The 20,111-nt window shown below is 43.3% G+C and overlaps 1 protein-coding gene across 3 annotated transcripts; it reads left to right on the top strand.

Annotated features, from left to right (window-relative positions):
• Window positions 1-11,912: 11,912 nt before the first annotated feature.
• CCNB1 (cyclin B1) lies at window positions 11,913-19,976 on the top strand (the record flags this gene model as incomplete). Of its 3 annotated transcripts, XM_082651676.1 has the most annotated exons (9): window positions 11,913-11,933; window positions 12,544-12,714; window positions 12,809-12,979; window positions 15,738-15,920; window positions 17,321-17,479; window positions 17,696-17,932; window positions 18,208-18,348; window positions 18,973-19,083; window positions 19,869-19,976. In XM_082651676.1, 9 exons carry the CDS (start codon window positions 11,913-11,915, stop codon window positions 19,974-19,976), a joined length of 1,302 nt encoding a protein of 433 aa, XP_082507802.1. The 3 variants fall into 3 exon arrangements, with proteins under 3 accessions (XP_082507802.1, XP_082507803.1, XP_082507804.1); XM_082651677.1 differs by lacking the exon at window positions 18,973-19,083; XM_082651678.1 differs by lacking the exon at window positions 17,321-17,479.
• Window positions 19,977-20,111: the final 135 nt, after the last annotated feature.

Here is a 20,111-nt window from a genome sequence, read left to right on the forward strand (position 1 = left end):
ATTTTTTTCAGACACATTGTTCCTCTTTGTGGCTATTTTCCACTTGAATTTAAAGGCCAAGGGGGGCTTCCCTGGTGGCGCAGTGGTTGAGAGTCCGCCTGCCGATGCAGGGGACGCGGGTTCGTGCCCCAGTCTGGGAAGATCCCACATGCCGCGGAGTGGCTGGGCCCGTGAGCCATGGCCACTGAGCCTGCGTGTCCGGAGCCTGTGCTCCGCAACGGGAGAGGCCACAGCAGTGAGAGGCCCGCGTACCGCAAAAAAAAAAAAAAAAAAAAAAAAACTAAAGGCCAAGGAGGTTTCCTCTGCAACAAAGTACAATACATAGATCTGTCAATATTAATATTCACACAGTTATGGAAAGCCTATTTAAGAAAATAATACAATTCAGTAGTTTATTTTTTTTAAACATTGAATAAATCCATTCATACTCAACAAAATGCATTGAAGTTCTTTATAGCAAGACACTGCTCTAGGAGCTAGGGATAAAATCACCAATAAAACAGTCCTGCCCTAAAGGAGCTTACTTTCAAGTGTAGGACACAGACTAATATGTAAAAATGTCAGATTGTGATGAGCACTATGAGGAAAAGCAATAACTTATTGAACCCTTGCTGTGTACCAGGCAGGCAGTGTTCTAAGCAATCAATATGTGTAATTATTATCCCCATTTTACTGATGAGGAAACTGAGGAAGAAAAAGGTTAACTTGCCCCCAGATCATACACCCAGTAAGTGGTAAAGCCAACTGTCCAAACCAGGCACTCTGGTTTCACCCTTAACAGGGGTGCTAGAGAATGGCCAAAAAGGATCTCTATGGGGGAAGACAACCTGATTTGAGTAAGGAAGCAAATGGTACCTAGTATCTTAGACTGTATTCTATTTTTTTAATAAATTTATTATTCATTTATTTATTTATTTTTGGCTCATTGGGCCTTTGTTGCTGCATGCGGGCTTTCTCTAGTTGTGGCGAGTCGGGGCTACCCTTCATTGCGGTGCACGGGCTTCTCATGCGGTGGCTTCTCGTTGTGGAGCATGGGCTCTAGGCACATGGGTTCAGTAGTTGTGGCACGTGGGCTCAGTAGTTGTGGCTCGCAGGCTCTAGAGCTCAAGCTCAGTAGTTGTGGTGCACGAGCTTAGTTGCTCTGCGGCAAGTGGGATCTTCCCAGACCAGGGCTCGAATTCGTGTCTCCTGCGTCGTCAGGAGGATTCTTAACCACTGCGCCACCGGGGAAGTCCTGTAGTCTATTAATAGCCACTATTCTATCCTGAAAGAATATCAAATGTAAGGCATTTGAGGCAGGAGGTGGTTAGCATGATAGAAGAAAAGCAAGAAGGCCAGTGTGATAGCAGCAAAATTAGTCAAGTGGTATAGTGAGGACATGGAAAGTCTGTGAAGGGCTTTGAGTAAGGAACTGACTCGCTGACGTGTTTCAAAAGGATCATGATAGAAGAGCCTAGTAGAATCCAAGGAAGAGTTAGAAGGCTTTTGCCCAAGCCTAAATGAGAGATGATGGGGACTTGGGTAGACTAAGCAGCATGTTCATTGCCTCTTACCCATAAGCTCGCTGTTTAAGGTAAAAAATCAGACACAAACTCTGCCTTCACTATGCTTATTACAGTAGGGAAGATAAGATGTATGTAACTATAATTCAAGATTTAGAGAGATTTGGTGCCGTAAGGGAGTGGCAAAGTTCAGAAAATGGAGAAGTTACTTTTAGCTGAAGGGAAGAGGGTGAGGCTTCACAAAGGAGGTGGCATTTGATAGATCAAAGAGACCAGTGGGGTTGGAAATAGAAGGCAAGGGGATTAATTTCCTCTGGAGTAAAGTGTGTATACCCATCAGTAGTTCAGTTTTGCACCATCATGGCTTTCGGGTGTGGGTGTGGAGTTAGTAGACCTGTGATTATGAAGGTTAGGAGCAGGGCATTGAAGATATTTGAATACAAGGTTACAGGTTAACCACAAGGGGCTTCCCTGGTGGCGCAGTGCTTAAGACTCCGCGCTCCCAATGCAGGGGGCCCAGGTTCCATCCCTGGTCCGGGAACTAGATCCCACATGCATGCCTCAACTAAGAGTTTGCATGCCACAACAAAGGAGCCCTGGAGCCTCAACTAAGGAGCCTGCCTGTCATACTAAGACCCGGCACAACCAAAATAAAGAGAGGGAGGGAAGGAGGAAGGAAGGAAGGAAGGAAGGAAGGGAGGGGGGAAGGAAGGAAAAGTTAACCACAGACCTGTTAGGTAATCATATGGGGTTTCATTTTCTAGCTCTTTAAAAATCATCAGGTAAGTTACAGTGACTTATACTCTTCAAATGCCTTATTTCAAGTAGGGTTTCCTATTGTCGGTTGCCTTGATTTTCCATAGGAGCAGGATAGGAATGCCTAACATGAAAGACTAAAATTGATATAGTGGGCTGGACACTGGCTGGCCTAGGAGTCAGACTCTCCCCCACAGCTGTGGTCTAAGGGCCAGTTGCTTATTCTCTGACTTAAAATGATAGGGTTTAGATCCAGTGAATATAAGGTGATCAAGCCCTTGTAGTCCTATGCAATCAAGGCTATAGTCCTTTTTTTTGGCCACAATGCGCAGCATGTGGGATCTTAGTTCTGCGCCTCCTGCAGTGAAAGCGCAGAGTCCTGATCACCGTCCCAAGGCAACAGTCCTAAATTAATCTGTGGGAACCATTTTTGTTAAAGGCAACAGATGCATTAAATGCCTAAAGCGTACAAAGCCGGGTGGATGATACAAAGAGGTCTGATATGGTCTCTGCCCTCACAAGAAGGCAATAGTTACTGAGCATATAAAAATATGTAAAAGCAGGGCTTCCCTGGTGGCGCAGTGGTTGAGAGTCCGCCTGCCGATGCAGGGGACACAGGTTCGTGCCCCGGTCCTGGAAGATCCCACATGCCGCGGAGCGGCTGGGCCCATGAGCCATGGCCGCTGGGCCGCTGGGCCGCTGGGCCTGCACGTCCGGAACCTGTGCTCTGCAACGGGAGAGGCCACAGCAGTGAGAGGCCCGCGTACCGCAAAAAAAAAAAAAAAAAGTCAAATAGTTCTTTTAAACTTATAACAAAATCAACACGCCCCTGTCTCCCATTCCTGCTCTCTAAAAAGAATCATTTTCTATTCTTTTAACTGTGTGATTTGCTGTTTACAGTCATAATTCTCAATAAATTTCTTCTATTGCTATTTTTTTGGTAGCTGTTATACAGTTTTAAACATTACCCACTAACTTCTAACAATGGAAGATGAGGGTTTTTAGCTCTTTTATACTATCAGCACACATGCACATTCAAACACAACCCCCCCCCCTCTCCCCACCGTTCCAATATAATTGAACCCTAATTTGGGGTTAAATCAGTATTCAGTGTTTTAATTATTTTATGACCATATGATTTACCAAAGTGCCCTAAGTACCGTATTATGATTAGATTTCCAATTTTTCTTTTAACAGCTAGTTTGTTCCAGATTTAATAGTGCCTTGCTTATTTTGATTTGCCTAGTTTTTCTGTACCTATCGCTCATTAATCTCCAACTCCACCAGAAGTGTAAATCTCTTCTCAGTGCATTCAAATACCTCAAGTAAGTTATCAATTTCATTTTTTTGCTTGGAGATGTCCCACTTAGAACCCACCTTCCTTATCATTCTATTCCAACGTGTACTGACTGCTCCTCAGGCCAACTAAAAAGTGTCAGCCTAGGATCACCTAAAGTCTTGGGAATTTCTTTTGCCTTTCTCCTGTGTTGGAATTACTGTTTTTTTGATCCCACATCTTCCTTTTTTTTTTTTTTTTTTTTTTTTTTTTTTTTTGCACAGCACAGCATGCAGTATCTTAGTTCCCCAACCAAGGATCCAGGGATCGAATCTATGCCCCCTGCAGTGGAAGCACAGAGTCCTAATCACTGGACACTAGGGAATTCCCCTTCCTCTTTTTAAATTTCCGTCTTTGTTAGGAGAATACACACTCCAATAACTTCCTAAGAAAGGGTACATGGGAGATAATTTTAGAATTTGCAAATCTAAAAATGCCTTTATTCTACCTCATGACTGTTTCATGGTTTGGCTGGATACAGAACTATGGATTGAAAATCATTTTCCCACAGAATCTTGTAGCTTTCGACATTGCTTTTGAAAGTCTCATTCCATTCTGATTCTAGATCCTTTGTATGCTATCTGATTTTGTTTCCTTTTAGGGCCTTCCCTTTATTCTAAATGTTATACACCAACACAGTGGCATGAGATGAGTCTTTCGTTCACTTATTGTGCAAGGCACTCAGACATGGATTTATAAAACTCATGTCCTTTAGTCCTGGGAAGTTTTCTTGTATTATTTCTTTTTCTTTTTTTTTTTTTTTTTTTTTTTTGCGGTACGCAGGCCTCTCACCGCTGTGGCCTCTCCCATTGCGGAGCACAGGCTCCGGACACGCAGGCCCAGCGGCCATGGCTCATGGGCCCAGCCGCTCCGCAGCACGTGGGATCCTCCCAGACCGGGGCACGAACCCACGCCCCCTGCATCGGCAGGTGGACTCCCAACCACTGCGCCACCAGGGAAGCCCTATTTCTTTAATAATTTACTCTTTGCATTTTCTCTTGTCTTTTTCTCTAGAACTCTGCTATTTGTTGTATGTCAGACCTTGTGGAATAATCCTCTAAATTTCTTATCTTTTCTATAGTTCATCTCTTTGTCTTTTTGCCCTTTTTTCTGGGAAATTTTCTTGATTTTCTTTTACAAACCTGCTATTGAATATTTAATGTTTGTTATCATATTTTTAATTTCCAAGAGCTCTTTCTAAAACTTGCTTGTGGATGCATTATTAACTTTTCTTTCTCTGATGATATAAATAACTTTTATGTTTATTTCTTAGCTTTCTTCTCCTTGAATTGTCTGTTCTTCATTGCTGCGTGAGGGCTTTCTCTACCTGCAGCGAGCAGGGGCTAATCTTCGTTGTGGTACACAGGCTTCTCATTGCGGTGTCTTCCCTTGTTGAGGAGCATGGGCTTAGTTGCTCTGAACCATGTGGGATCTTCCCGGACCAGGGCTCAAAACCGTGTCCCCTGCATTGTCAGGCAGACTCTTAACCACTGTGCCACCGAGGAAGTCCCCTGGAGTTTCTTTTTATATTTGTTTGTTAGGTCTCTTTCTTTTAAGTTGGAGGATTTCCTCAAATGTCCAGTGCTCCTTGGCTGGCTGTTAACACTTAAGAGTAAGAAATTAAAAACATTGATAAGAAGCTCTTTGTCAGTGTACAAGTATGTCAAATGGTGAGTGTCACTTTATTTTTTTTATCAGTTATCTGTCTTATACATATTAGTGTATATATGTCAATCCCAATCTCCAATTCATCCCACCCCCCCTTCCCCCCTTGGTGTCCATACATTTGTTCTCTACATCTGTGTCTCTATTTCTGCCTTGCAAATCAGTTCATCTGTACCATTTTTCTAGATTCCACATATATGTGCTTGTATACGATATTTGTTTTTCTCTTTCTGACTTACTTCAGTCTGTATGACAGTATCTAGGTCCACATCTCTACAAATGACCCAATTTCGTCCCTTTTTTATGGCTGACTAATATTCCATTACTCAGATATGTACCACATCTTTTTTTTTATTTTTTTTAATTTATTTTATAGAAGTAGAGTTAATTTACAATGTTGTGTTAATTTCTGCTGTACAGCAAAGTGATTCAGGTATATATATATATTTATGCTCACATGTATTCATATCTATCTATATATATATACATTCTTTTTCATATTCTTTTCCATTATGTTTTTTTTAACATCTTTATTGGGGTATAATTGCTTTACAATGGTGTGTTAGTTTCTGCTTTATAACAAAGCGAATCAGTTATACATACACATATGCTCCCATATCTCTTCCCCCTTGCGCCTCCCTCCCTCCCACCCTCCCCATCCCACCCCTCCAGGCGGTCACAAAGCACTGAGCCGATATCCCTGTGCCATGCTGCTTCCCACTAGCTATCTACCTTACGTTTGTTAGTGTGTATATGTCCATGACTCTCTCTCGCCCTGTCACAGCTCACCCTTCCCCCTCCCCATATCCTCAAGTCCTTCTCCAGTAGGTCTGTGTCTTTATTCCTGTCTTACTCCTAGGTTCTTCATGACATTTTTTTTTCTTAAATTCCATATATATGTGTTAGCATATGGTATTTGTCTTTTTCTTTCTGACTTACTTCACTCTGTATGACAGATTCTAGGTCTATGCACCTCATTACAAATAGCTCACTTTCGTTTCTTTTTATGGCTGAGTAATATTCCATTGTATATATGTGCCACTTCTTCTTTATCCATTCATCTATTAATGGGCATCTAGGTTGCTTCCATGACCTGGTTATTGTAAATAGTGTTGCAATGAACATTGGGGTGCATGTGTCTTTTTGAACTATGGTTTTCTCTGGGTATATGCCCAGTAGTGGGATTGCTGGGTCATATGGTAATTCTATTTTTAATTTTTTAAGGAACCTCCTTACTGTTCTCCATGGTGGCTATATCAATGTACATTCCCACCAACAGTGCAAGAGGTTTCCCTTTTCTCCACACCCTCTCCAGCATTTGTTGTTTGTAGATTTTCTGATGATGGCCATTCTGACTGATGTGAGATGATACCTCATTGTAGTTTTGATTTGCATTTCTCTAATAATTAGTGATGTTGAGCAGCTTTTCATGTGCCTCTTGGCCATCTGTATGTCTTCTTTGGAGAAATGTCTATTTAGGTCTTCTGCCCATTTTTTGATTGGGTTGTTTGTTTTTTTAATATTGAGCTGCATGAGCTCTTTATATATTTTGGAGATTAATCCTTTGTCCGTTGCTTCCTTGCAAATATTTTCTCCCATTCTGAGGGTTGTCTTTTCATCTTGTTTATGACTTCCTTTGCTGTGCAAAAGCTTTTAAGTTTCATTAGGTCCTGTTTGTTTATTTTTGTTTTTATTTCCATTACTCTAGGAGGTGAGTCAAAAAAGATCTTGTGATTTTTGTCAAAGAGTGTTCTTCCTATGTTTTCCTCTAAGAGTTTTATAGTGTCCAGTCTTACATTTAGGTCTTTAATCCATTTTGAGTTTATGTTTGTGTATGGTGTTAGGGAGTGTTCTAATTTCATTCTTTTACATGTAGCTGCCTAGTTTCCCCAGCACCACTTATTGAAGAGACAGTCTTCTCCATTGTATATCCTTGCCTCCTTTGTCATAGATTAGTTGACCATAGGTGCATGGATTTATCTCTGTGATTTCTATCCTGTACCATTGATCTATATTTCTGTTTTTGTGCCAGTACCGTATTGTTTTTATTACTGTAGCTTTGTCGTATAGTCTGAAGTCAGCGAGTCTGATTCTTCCAGTTCCGTTTTTTTCCCTCAAGATTGTTTTGGCGGTGAGTGTCACTTTAAAAATGATCCATCCATTTCATTGGTAACCCTTCCTAACCGTCTGTATTTTTAAGACTTTTCTCTTGGGCTGGTCCATTTCTCAGAGAGGCATGCTTTTATCTCACTTAGGAGGTTATAAGTCCAGCTGCCTGCATTTTAGCGGACTGAGTGGAAGAGGGAACTGGGTCTCACCATTGGGATGAAGAATTTCACTTCATCCCCACTCAGCTTGCCTGGTGTCTGAAATCCAGAGTTCCATTAGTTCAGCATCTCCCGAACATAAACCTCTAATCATCTGCCAGGACCAAGAAGATGCTGCACTCTCACTGCACTCCTAAGTGCAGGAGGAAATCAAGCAATCCTGTTTTCAGCTCTACCTACACCACCAGTTTCACAGACTCCTGGTGCCTCCAATACCCAAGACTGCTGGTGTCTACAGCATGAATCAGTTTGCTTCTTTACTTTCCATTGCCAGCTTAGCTTCCAACTTTCTTGGTCTGGTATTTCCATTAATACTCTTCAATGTGTTTCCTACTTCTAAAATGGTGTCATTATTGTCTCCTCACCCATCTTTGGGAGTTTATGCATTAAAAAAAAATCCCTTTACTGCCTTCAGGAAGAAACAAAGATAAATATGTATATTTAATCTGCCATGTTAAACCACTACTCCCTCTGAGAAACACTGCCTTCTCTTTTCTGAGACACCACTATTTGGTCTTCTACCTCTTTGGTGTTCTTGTCCAATTTTCCTAACTTCCTAACAGAGAGGGCCTCTCCCTCTCTGTTCAGTCTTTAAAATGGAGGGCCCTGGGGCTTGCTCCTGGGCATCTACTCTTCTTTACATTCCTTCTTTAGATGACCTCATCTGCATCAGAGTTTAAATACTATCTCAGCAAAGGAGGCTTTAGCTCCCACCCTGGCCTCAGCCTAGTAGACCTCTCCCCTTGTATATCTCTAGGCATTTCCAAATGTCCTGCTACTCCCTAAAAGCTATTCATCTGTTAGTGTTCTGTTTCATTTACTCAAGTCAAAACCTGAGTCATCCTTGACCCCTTTTCTCTCACTCCAAGCATGTAAACCATTAAGACCCAGCAAGTCTACCTCCAAAATATATCCAGAGTCTATCCCATTCTGTCTACCACTACTAGTACCATCAAAGCCATCATCTTTTGCCTGGCCTGCTACAGTAGCCTCTTAATGGCTCCCCTGCTTCTCTTCTCCTCCTGCTTCCCCCTCTGTCTCCTCCCCACCTATGTGTATTCTCTCCACAGTGACTACAGTAATCTTTCAGAAAGATAGATTATGCCACACCTTGACTTAAAACCCTCCAAAGCCTTCCACTGCACTTATCATAGCTTGGTTTACAAGGCCTTGTGTAATTTTACCCTTTCCAATTTCTTTAATCTCATCTCTACTCCCCTCCTCCCCCCATACTCTAGCCACACCAGCTTTTCTGAACATGACAAGCTCATTCCTATTACAAAAATTAATAAACAGAAAGCTCAATTAAAATAGAATGGGAGGTCAGAAAGGGGAGCTTTCATGTCCTGTGACTTTGGCAGAGCCCAACAAGAAAAAGAGAGACTTCCTCTTCTTACCTAGCAAGAGCTCAGCCAATAAAAAGCCACTATATTTCAAATTCTCAATTCCTCCAAAGGACTCTGTTTACTATAGTCCTCCCAACTGCTTTTCCCCTCTCTATAAGAGTCCTCTCCTTGTGGCATGGGACTTGCATGGCTTGCCAAGGGTACAGATCCCAAATTGCAATTCTTTGTTGATCCTGAATAAACCCATTTTTGCTGGAGAAATAACTGGAAGTCTATTTATTTTAGGTCAACACTATCATTGGCTTGTCACAGACTATTTCCTTTACCTGGAATGTTTTCCTTCTTGTCATTTAAACCTCAGCTTAAATGTCAACTTCTCAGACCATCCCTGACCACCAAGTCTAAGTCAGCTACCAAATCACTCTATTTGCATCACTTTCTTTTTATTCTCTGCCTAGCACTTAGTACTATCTGATATTTTTCCTACTTTACTTACTTATTTAGTCTCTGTCCTATTGGAATATATGCTTAATGAGAGCAGGGATCTCATCTGTTTTGTTCAGAGCTGTATTCCTAGCACCTAGTACATCATCTGGTATGCAGTTGGCACTACCAACTGGGCCATGGTTGAGAACACTGAGTAGTTCACCAAGAAGAAAAGTCAAGTTTCTAAGTGTTATAAAGAAAGGAGATGATCCACGAAACTTGTGTTAATTATGCATCAAAAGTTAACATTCTGAATAGAAATCATAGGGGGAAAGTCATAGGTGGACTTCCCTGGTGGTCCAGTGGCTAAGACTCCATGCTCCCAATGCAGGGGGCACAGGTTCAATCCCTGGTCAGGAAACTAAATCCCACACGCCACAACTAAGACCTGGCACAGCCAAATAAATAAATATTTTTAAAAAAGAAGAAGAAATGAGTTATAGGTATGTACATAGTTGGCAAGATTTCTCAAGCTTAGCACTACCAGACTACTGACATTCGGGGCTGGATAATTATGTGTGTGTGTGTGTGTGTGTGTGTGTTTAGAGGGTGTAGGGGCTGTCTTGTGCACTGTAGGATGTTTAGAAACATCTCTGGTTTCTACCCACTAGATGCCAGTAGCACCTTCCCAGTCGTGACAACCAGAAATGCCAAATGCCTCTCCACCCTTGGGACAAAATGTTCCCCAGTTGAGAACTACTATGTTAAAAGAAGTTCCACTGAGCATTGGTCAGGAAGTGGTCTTCACTTAGGTCTGCTAAAGGCCTGGCATCTTAGGGTCATTCAAAGTGTATGGCTTTTTATCAGCTTCAGCTAGTTCGAGAGAGCCCATGGCATTGGGACAACAGTGTCAACAGTTCCTAAGCAAGTGCTGCTGTGAGGGGAGGTGAAATCTAGGGGGAAATTTGATGAGAAGCACAGTCTTAAAGTGTCTCCCCACGGACACTTTATTTGTTGTCAGAAACAAACAACTAAATGTTCACTGGAGAAAGCAGGTAGCAGCTTGGCCAAGTGATCAAAATTAATCTCACTTATGGGGAACAGGTGAACACAATGTGTCTGCAGAGTTGATCCCCTAAGAAGAATATGATGTCACCTACGTGGCATAACAGCCAAGAGTACATAACCTTGATGTAAATCACAAGGAACAATTAGACAAACGCAAAAATAAGAAAGTTCTATTTTCTAAAAAGTGGCATGGAGTACTGTATTCTTCAAAACCATCAGTGTTATAAAAGACAAAGAAAAGCTGCAGGATCTGTTCCAGACTAAAGGAGGCTACATGCAACATTGACCCTAGCTGGATCCTGTACTGGAGAAAAGAAAATGCTAAGAAGGACATTATTAGGTCAACTGACAAAACTGGAATACAAACTAGGTTGAATACAATGTTGTGATAAAGTAAATTTATGAAGTTGATAACTGTAGTGTGATTATGTTAGCAGAACATCCCTTTTACTTAGGAAATACACACTGAAGAATTGAGGGATAAGGGGCCATGATAACATAACTTACCCTCAAATTTTTCAGGAAGAAAATGTTTATATACAGTTATACACGGATAGATCTATATATGAGAAAGAGATTAAGTAAATGATAAAGCAAATGGGGTAAAAGGTTAAGGATATTTGAATCTGGGTAAAGGGTATACGTGTGTTCCTTGTAATATTTTTGTTTGCAACTTTTCTAAGTTTGAAATTATTTTCAAATTAAAAGTAAAACAAAAAGATTGGCTTTGGGAAAAAATTTGATTGAAGTAATCTGGCACGTTAAGAGGCTGGCAATATTCTTAAGAGACAATTACCGTTGTGGAAACGTCATGGATCTAAAGAAATCTAAGTTTAGTCCCCTGTTACTAATTTGTGATCCTGAGAAAGTCACCCAAAGCCTCTCTGAGCTTCAGTTTCTCCAACCCAGAGTGCTGCCAGAATGATCAAATGAAAGAATGTATATACAAAAGCTTTTCCTGCTACATGCCACTGCAGAAGAAGAAAGTGTGTTTAACAATAAGTAGGACTAAAGCCATAACTTCCTCTCACGTCAAACCAGCGGCTCCACTCTCTTTTCCAAGGCACCGCTGCTAACCATGGCGGCGCACAGCTTCGCCTCTCCAGGTGGGCGGTGATCATCCCTCTCCAGGTGGGCGGTGATCACCCCTCTCCAGGTGACAACAGTAGCTGCTTGAGGGCGCAGGCGCCGAGCCAGACCACGTGATGGTATGGCCCCACCCCCCGCCCGAACTTTTTCGCGGGATCGCCCTGGAAACGCATTCTAGGAGGAACCGGCCGCCGCCAATGGGAAGCGAGCGAGTGCCACGAACAAGCCAATAGGGAGGGAGCGGTGCGGGGTTTAAACCTCAAGCGGGGCCAGATTCCTCCCGGCGTGCTGCGGAGGAACGGCTGCTGGCCTGCGGTGGGTTCAAGGTCCCCGGCTGGTCTGGGGCTCCCGTGCTCTGCTTCTCCCCACTGAGCTGCTGCCTGGTGTAGAGGAAGCCATGGCGCTCCGGATCACCAGGGTGAGCTGCTAGGGACGGTGAACAAACGCGGCTCTCCTGGCTCGCTGCGTCTCCTCTCCCTATCTCGCCTGCTGGAGTTCCCCTGGCAGTAGTGGACCGGGACAGATTTGGGGGGAGGATGGCGGTCGGTGGGCCCCTAAAATGGTGGGAGAGTTTGGGGCGCGGACAGACGGAGAGAGGAAGGTGAGAAAGAAGTGGATGGGGCTTGGATAAAGTGGGGGGGGGAGGGGACAGATGGAGGGTAGACGCGAAACCTTTTGTAAATGGTGACGGAGGACCCCTGAGCGAGCTCCCACCAACTGCATAACCCCCTCCCCACAGGAAAGCTTCCTGCAATTAAGGCTTTTTCGATTTCCTTTCAAATGTTAATTCATGGTATTTTAGGTCAGGCGGGCACTGAGCAGGCAATCCCTCAATGGGTGAAAGAACAGGTTCGGGGAGGAATCTGGCTTGTTAACAGCTTTAGCCTAGACCCTGGAACGCAGGTTTCCCCTGGGAACCCATTTACAGTCGGCATTCCTCCTGAGAGCCTCTGTTTTGCCCCCGCTTTAACCGTTGATTTACTCTAACTTGGCCGAGCCAGCTCTCAAAGTGGTCTTGCTTCTTACAGAACACGAAAATTAATGCTGAAAATAAGGCGAAGGTCAGTATGGCAGGCGCAAAGCGAGTGCCTGTGGCCGCTGTTGCAGCCTCTAAGCCCGGGCTGAGGCCAAGAACAGCCCTTGGAGACATCGGTAACAAAGTCAGTGAACAGCCACAGGCCAAATTGCCCCTGAAAAAGGTAACTCTTCCTGATTCAACTACTCTGTAAGAGTCTGCCTTCCAACTGTAACCTGTGATGGAGAAACATTCCATTCTCTCCTTTTCATCCACAGGAAGCAAAAACTTTAGCTGCTGGAAAAGTTATTGCTAAAAAACTACCAAAACCTCTGGAAAAGGCTCCTGTACCTGTGCCGGAGCCCCAGCCGGAGCTGGATCTGGAGCCAGAGCCAGAGCCGGAAACCGAGCCTGTTAAAGAAGAGAAACTTGCCCCTGAGCCTATTTTGGTAAACTTAACTGTAATATTTTAGAGCCTGTTGATTGTTTCTTTTCCCTTCGTTTTATTAATGCATGACATAGCATTTGACTAAATAGGAAAAATAGTGACATGTATAGAGTGCTTAGCAGGAGGTAGGCTTTGCTAAGCACTTTACATGCATTAGCTCACATAATCTTACACTCTTAGTGCGCTGGTATTATTACCTCTACTTTTAGATAACGGCATAGAGAAGTATTAAGTATCTTTTCTAGGGTCATATCTCATCAGTGGCACATAATTGGATTCAAACCCAGGCTATCTGGCTTCAGAAACTATGCTTTTAATTGCTTTGTTATACTACCCCTCCTTTGTTTACCGTACTGAGTAGTAGCTGCCTGGACTAAAGATTTTGCTGTCTTTGGGTACAAGCCATCTCTGGCCAGAATTTATTGACTGAAACAGATTGTTCTCTTGAGTCCTTTTTTTTTTTTTTTTTGCGGTACGCGGGCCTCTCACTGTTGTGGCCTCTCCCTCCCGTTGCGGAGCACAGGCTCCGGACGCGCATGCTCAGCGTCCATGGCTCACGGGCCCAGCCGCTCCGCGGCATGTGGGATCTTCCCGGACCGGGGCACGAACCCGTGTCCCCTGCATCGCATCGGCAGGCGGACTCTCAACCACTGCGCCACCAGGGAAGCCCTTTTTTTTTTACTCCATAATGTGGTCACCAAATAATTAATAATAAATCTGTAACATTGGAATTTATATAAGGATGTAAAGCAGAAAATGGAGCTATTCAGAGAAGGTAAGAAGATGAGTTAACAGCCTCAAAAACCAAGAACATTTTATTAAATATCAGGTATGTAAATGTATCTACTCCTGTGAAGAAAATATACACCATCTAGAAGAGGCTGCTTTCCTGACACTTCAATGAACTGCGTTTTTTTTTCTTCAATATTTATTTATTTGGTTGTGCCAGGTCTTAGTTGTGGCTTGCTGGCTCCTTAGTTGCGGTACTTGGGCTCCTTAGTTGTGGCATGCGAACTCTTAGTTGCAGCATGCATGTGGGATCTAGTTCCCTGACCAGCAATGAACTGCATTCTTAAGTTCTAATTTTTAAAACTTCATTAAAGCTGGTTGGGAAAATGATCGGTTAAAGTTATGCAGCCTAGCTTGTCTATATCTGAGGGAAAGGGATGTGAGGCTATGGCTTTAGTATTGTCCTTCTGGACATATCACAGAAACCTGTAGCATGCGCAGTCTTTAACTGGCCATACCAAAAGACCTGAGCTTTCCGTCAAAGTCCCATACTGATTCTTGCCTTCACTTTCCCACCCTCTTTTTGTTTGTTTTGTTTTTGCGGTGCGCAGGCTCAGCGGCCATGGCTCACGGGCCCAGCCGCTCCACGGCACGTGGGATTCTCCCAGACCGGGGCACGAACCCGTGTCCCCTGCATCGGCAGGCGGACTCTCAACCACTGCGCCACCAGGGCAGCCCTCCCACCCCCTTTCTTTTAACTGATAACCTTCTCATCCTTCAAAACAGCTCAATCATCAACACCTAAAGCTTTCCCTAACTTTCCCAACCCTACCCTAACTTCCCGCACCTCTAGGATTTCTTCCGAGAATCAATCTCTTTACTTCATTTACTTATTTCTTCTAAATTCAAAGCCCCTTGAGGACACCATAAAGCTAGTGCCTAGCATAGAGCTTAAGAAAGTGCTCAATAGGGCTTACCTGGTGGCACAGTGGTTCAGAGTCCGCCTGCCGATGCAGGGGACACGGGTTCGTGCCCCGGTCCGGGAAGATCCCACATGCCGCGGAGCTGCTGGGCCCGTGAGCCATGGCCGCTGAGGCTGTGCGTCCGGAACCTGTGCTCTGGAACCTGTGCTCCACAACGGGAGAGGCCACAACAGTGAGAGGCCCGCGTACTGCAAAAAAAAAAAAAAAAAAAAAGGGAGTGCTCAATAAATGTTTGGACAACGGGGGGGTAACTGGAGCTTGAAGAAAATGGTTCATGATAACAAAGTCAGTTAATCCTTAGTAGTTTGGGGGCTTCCCTGGTGGCGCAGTGGTTAAGAATCAGCCTGCCAATGCAGGGGACCCGGGTTCGAGCCCTGGTCTGGGAAGATCCCACATGCCACAGAGCAACTAGGCCCGTGTGCCACAACTACTGAGCCTGCGCTATAGAACCCGCGAGCCACAACTATTGAACCTGCGTGCCACACTATACTGAAGCCCGTGTGCCTAGAGCCCATGCTCTGCAACAAGAGAAGCCACCGCAATGAGAAGCCTGCGCAACTCAATGAAGAGGAGACCCCACTCCTGCAACTAGAGAAAGCCTGCTTGCAGCAACAAAGACCCAACACAGCCAAAAATAAATAAATAAAATCCTTAGTAGTTGGGACAGGACTTGTGTTCTCCTGTGCAGTGGGAAGCAGGCCATGTTACTAAAGACTAACTTGTCATTCACTTGGATTAACTTTACATGACATTGCTAAGCAAATGCGTTACTTATCAGTTTCCTTTGGAGGAAAGTCTAGATGTGAACTTGCTTCCTCTCTGTTTTAGCTGTTAGCATTCTGACTCTAAACTGATTCAGTCTAAGTTGGCATTTCATCTTTCATATTACTCACTTCCTGAAGACAAATTGAATAAATTTGTAAAGGTAAATGAATTGTATTTCTGTTCAGCAGATAGTCTCTTGAATTGGTACCAATAATCTGACCTTCATTCCCAGATTGTATGCTCCTCTTTGCTATTATTTCAAAAAGTCCATTCTGTTTCAAGGTTGATACTCCCTCTCCAAGCCCCATGGAAACATCTGGCTGTGCCCCTGCGGAAGAGTATCTGTGCCAGGCTTTCTCTGATGTAATTCTTGCAGTGAATGATGTGGATGCAGAAGACGGAGCGGATCCAAACCTTTGTAGTGAATATGTAAAAGATATCTATGCTTATCTGAGACAACTTGAGGTCAGTAATATGAAACCTTTGTTTTTTCTAAACTGCATCTAGCTTTATTAAAGAGATTTTCCATTAACAGTTCACAACAATTTAAGCAAGATATGAGCAGCATTTCTTAACAGTAGGTTCCACTTTGAAATTCTTCGTGGAAAAATAAAAAGTCCCAAAGTAAGCCAATGTAATTTTTTTTTTTTTTTGGTGGGGGCGGGGGTTGCATGCATGGCTTGTGGGATCTTAGTTCCCTGACCAGGGATTGAACCCCGGGCCTGGCAGTGAAAGTCCTAACCACTGGACGGCCAGGAAATTCCCAACGAAGTCTCTATTTGCCATTTTGAACAGGGAAAATTCAAAGTGAGAGTGGATACTACCGTGGCTCTTCCTAAAGGGAAGTCCACAGATTGAAAGGTATTTTATATCTATCACAGTTAGGAGTGAGTGAGTCCCAAATTCTGGGTTTAAGGAGCGTAACAGGCAGGAGGTACATGGTAATGGAGAAGATGCTGAAAAACTATAGCCAAAAAAAGGCATTTTGGGTCAGTGTTGCTTATGAGCATGTGATATCAGGGAAATTGTTCTTTGTGTACAAGAGGAGTATACTCAAAAGCTAAAGGTTTTGGTTTTCTTCCATTTCATCCTATTTCTGAAACTTTCTGTTAGTGTCCTTTGCCCTTTTCCCCCCCAAACAAGGAAGCATTCTGTATGTTAACAACATAAGCTATACAGTTACCAAATTTACCCAGTTGCTTGTTTATAACGCGTTGTGTTCTAGTGGCATCATTAACATCCTCAGGCTCTTGCGTGGTTCTTTTGGGCATCTCCATTTTCTACAGGATTGTCCTGGTTCCTTGCCAGGACCAGCCTTCTGCTGTGGATTTCTTTTCTCCCTTGTCTTTAAAGTTTGTGTTCTAACTTTGGAGGAATGGGTTTAGCAGTTGTGTGTGCTGGATTTTGATGGTTGACTTTTGTTACCTGTGGTGTTTGAGGGGTTTAAACCCTGGAGTAGGAGTGGTAGCATATTGGTTCCAGCTAATCTGGAAGGTGCTGCTATATTTTCTACTTCATAAAGCTCAGGCTGTGGGTTTTAGAGTCTTAAGTGAAAAGATCTGAGGTGATAGGTAGTATGGTATCCTTATTTGGGAAGAAGCGGGGAAAGGGTGTGGGCCAGTAGTAGTGATGGTGAATTGGACATAGTAAGATTTGCCAATATGAAAACCTGTCACACTGTCCTGTTTAATGTTTGCTTTCTTTGTTTCTCAGTGGTAGAGCTGTTTGCAGTGACCAAATGAATAACTGAGTTAAGAACATTTTAGAGATTCTAAATGTTCCAGAGCTATTTTGAGGTGACTATTTCTGGTCAGAAATGTCATGTGGATTCTTGCTTCTTAGGATAATCAGCATTTCTTTTGCAGGAAGAGCAAGCAGTCAGACCAAAATACCTACTGGGCCGTGAAGTCACTGGAAACATGAGAGCCATCCTAATTGACTGGCTAGTGCAGGTTCAAATGAAATTCAGGTTACTCCAGGAGACCATGTACATGACTGTTTCCATTATTGATCGGTTCATGCAGGTGAGCATAATTCAACAACTGAGGGTTCTCCCTTCCAGGGTCCTAGCTGAGTCATAAGAAACAGACTTTTTCAGCTAAAATCTGTCTTGAGGCATGGGGTGTCATTAATTGAGATTCCGTTGTGAGAGTGTGTCTTTCCCACCACTCCTTCACAATTCTGTGCCTCCTTTTTCAAATATGTATTACTTATTGATCCAGTTGAAATTCCCATTGCAGGATAATTGTGTGCCCAAGAAGATGCTGCAGCTGGTTGGTGTCACTGCCATGTTTATTGCAAGCAAATACGAGGAAATGTACCCTCCAGAAATTGGTGACTTTGCCTTTGTGACTGACAACACCTACACTAAGTACCAAATCAGACAGATGGAAATGAAGATTCTAAGAGCTTTAAATTTTAGTCTGGGTCGCCCTCTACCCCTGCATTTCCTTCGGAGAGCATCTAAGATTGGAGAGGTACAGATTTCTTGAAACCTTTGGTATGGTACATTAGGGAATACTGCTGGCCAATGAGATCTAATTCAAGTGCCTTGTATTTATACCTAACTACATGAGGAAGGGATAAAGATGGTATATATTTCCAATCAGGCTGTATGTTAATATTATTATTAAAGCCTTTCACGGGCAATTGCATTTGAGAGTTTGTAGGCAAACATCCGTAGTTAGTTATGGGCATGCCAGTTACTGCCAATGCAGAATTCTCTTGACGGAACCTGTGGGTTTTATTCCAGGTTGATGTTGAGCTACATACTTTGGCCAAATATCTGATGGAACTAACTATGTTGGACTACGATATGGTGCACTTTCCTCCTTCTCAGATTGCAGCGGGAGCCTTTTGCTTAGCACTGAAAATTCTTGATAATGGTGAATGGGTAAGCTCTGTCCCACAAACTGAGGTTACCCTGAGCTTTTAAATTATAATATTTACAGCATACAGAACTGTTGTCATTAAAGGACAGTTCAAATGGTTCTTAAATATGGCATCTACTGAGGGAATGATTTAAAATATCTTGTTTGTGATATCTCCATAGAATGCTTCCGTTTCATTGCCTAATCTCATCTATCTAATACCCCTTTGAGAAAGGCAGAGCAGCTGCTACTCCTTACAGATGGAGAAGCTCAAGCAGGTCAAATGACGTACTAGAAGTTCGTTTGTATTCGTTGATTCAACAAGTATTTCTCCTATATGCCGTGTGATACTCTAGGCCCTAGAAATAGAATTATGAATGAGAAAGTCAGCTCCAAAGAACTTGGAGTCTAGCTTTGGGGTGGGCAAGTCAACAATTACAAAAGTGTAATTAGGTTGGAGCACAGGATCCTAGAGAAGCCATGAAAGAAGGGTATTTGGGGAAGAAGGGGTCTTAAGCTTGTCTTAAATTTTGATTATAATCCGTCATACAGTATCTACTTCCCTACCCTAGTTTTGAATAACATCTAGAAATTTTATGAAAATCATTGGTGATGAGCATTTTCAACATTAACTTTTGTTGTCTTAGACACCAACTCTACAGCATTACCTGTCATACACTGAAGAATCCCTTCTTCTTGTTATGCAACACCTGGCTAAGAATATAATCATAGTGAATCGTGGGCTTACAAAGCATATGGTGAGTCAGTGGTACTGTATGGTGTTGGGAAAAGTGGAAAATCATTTAAGATTTTTTTTTTTAGTAAATTTATTTATTTATTTATGGCTGCGTTGGGTCTTCGTTGCTGCGCTCAGGCTTTCTCTTGTTGCGCTGAGTGGGGGATACTCTTCGTTGCGGTGCGCAGGCTTCTTATTGCGGTGGCTTCTTTCGTCACAGAACACAGGCTTTAGGTGCACGGGCTTTAGTAGTTGTGGCACTCATGCTCAGTAGTTGTGGCTCTCGGGGTCGAGAGCTCAGGCTCAGTAGTTACAGCGCACGGGCTTAGTTGCTCCGCGGCATGTGGGATCTTCTCCGACCAGGGCTCGAACCCTTGTCCCCTGCATTGGCAGGCGGACTCCTAACCACTGTGTCACCAGGGAAGTCCAGTCATTAAGATTTTATGCCTGTAAATTCATAGCTTGCTTTTAAGGAGTTGATTTTTTTTTTTTTTTTTTGTGGTACGCGGGCCTCTCACTGTTGTGGCCTCGCGGGCCTCTCACTGTTGTGGCCTCTCCCGTTGCGGAGCACAGGCTCCGGACGCGCAGGCTCAGCGGCCATGGCTCACGGGCCCAGCCGCTTCGCGGCATGTGGGATCTTCCCGGACCGGGGCACGAACCCGTGTCCCCTGCATCGGCAGGCGGACTCTCAACCACTGCGCCACCAGGGAAGCCCAAGGAGTTGATTTTTAAGTGTATATGTGTATCGTTGGTTCTTATGATGTTTTCCTCTTTTCCTTCATTAATTACTATGCTTTTCTCTTCCAGACTATCAAGAACAAGTATGCTACGTCTAAGCATGCTAAGATCAGCATTCTAGCACAGCTGAATTCTGCACTAGTTCAAGATTTAGCCAAGGCTGTGGCAAAGGTGTAATTTGTGAACTTTGGAATACTATAAAATCTGCAAATAAAATTGGCACCATGTGCCATCTGTACATATTATATGTTACATTTATTTACTTTTAATAAAGTTGTAGTCCTTTTTACTTAAACCTTAACTCATCTGAAT

Source organism: Grampus griseus (assembly GCF_964374135.1).
Source record: "Grampus griseus genome assembly, chromosome: 3".
In the NCBI taxonomy this organism is placed as follows: domain Eukaryota; kingdom Metazoa; phylum Chordata; class Mammalia; order Artiodactyla; family Delphinidae; genus Grampus; species Grampus griseus.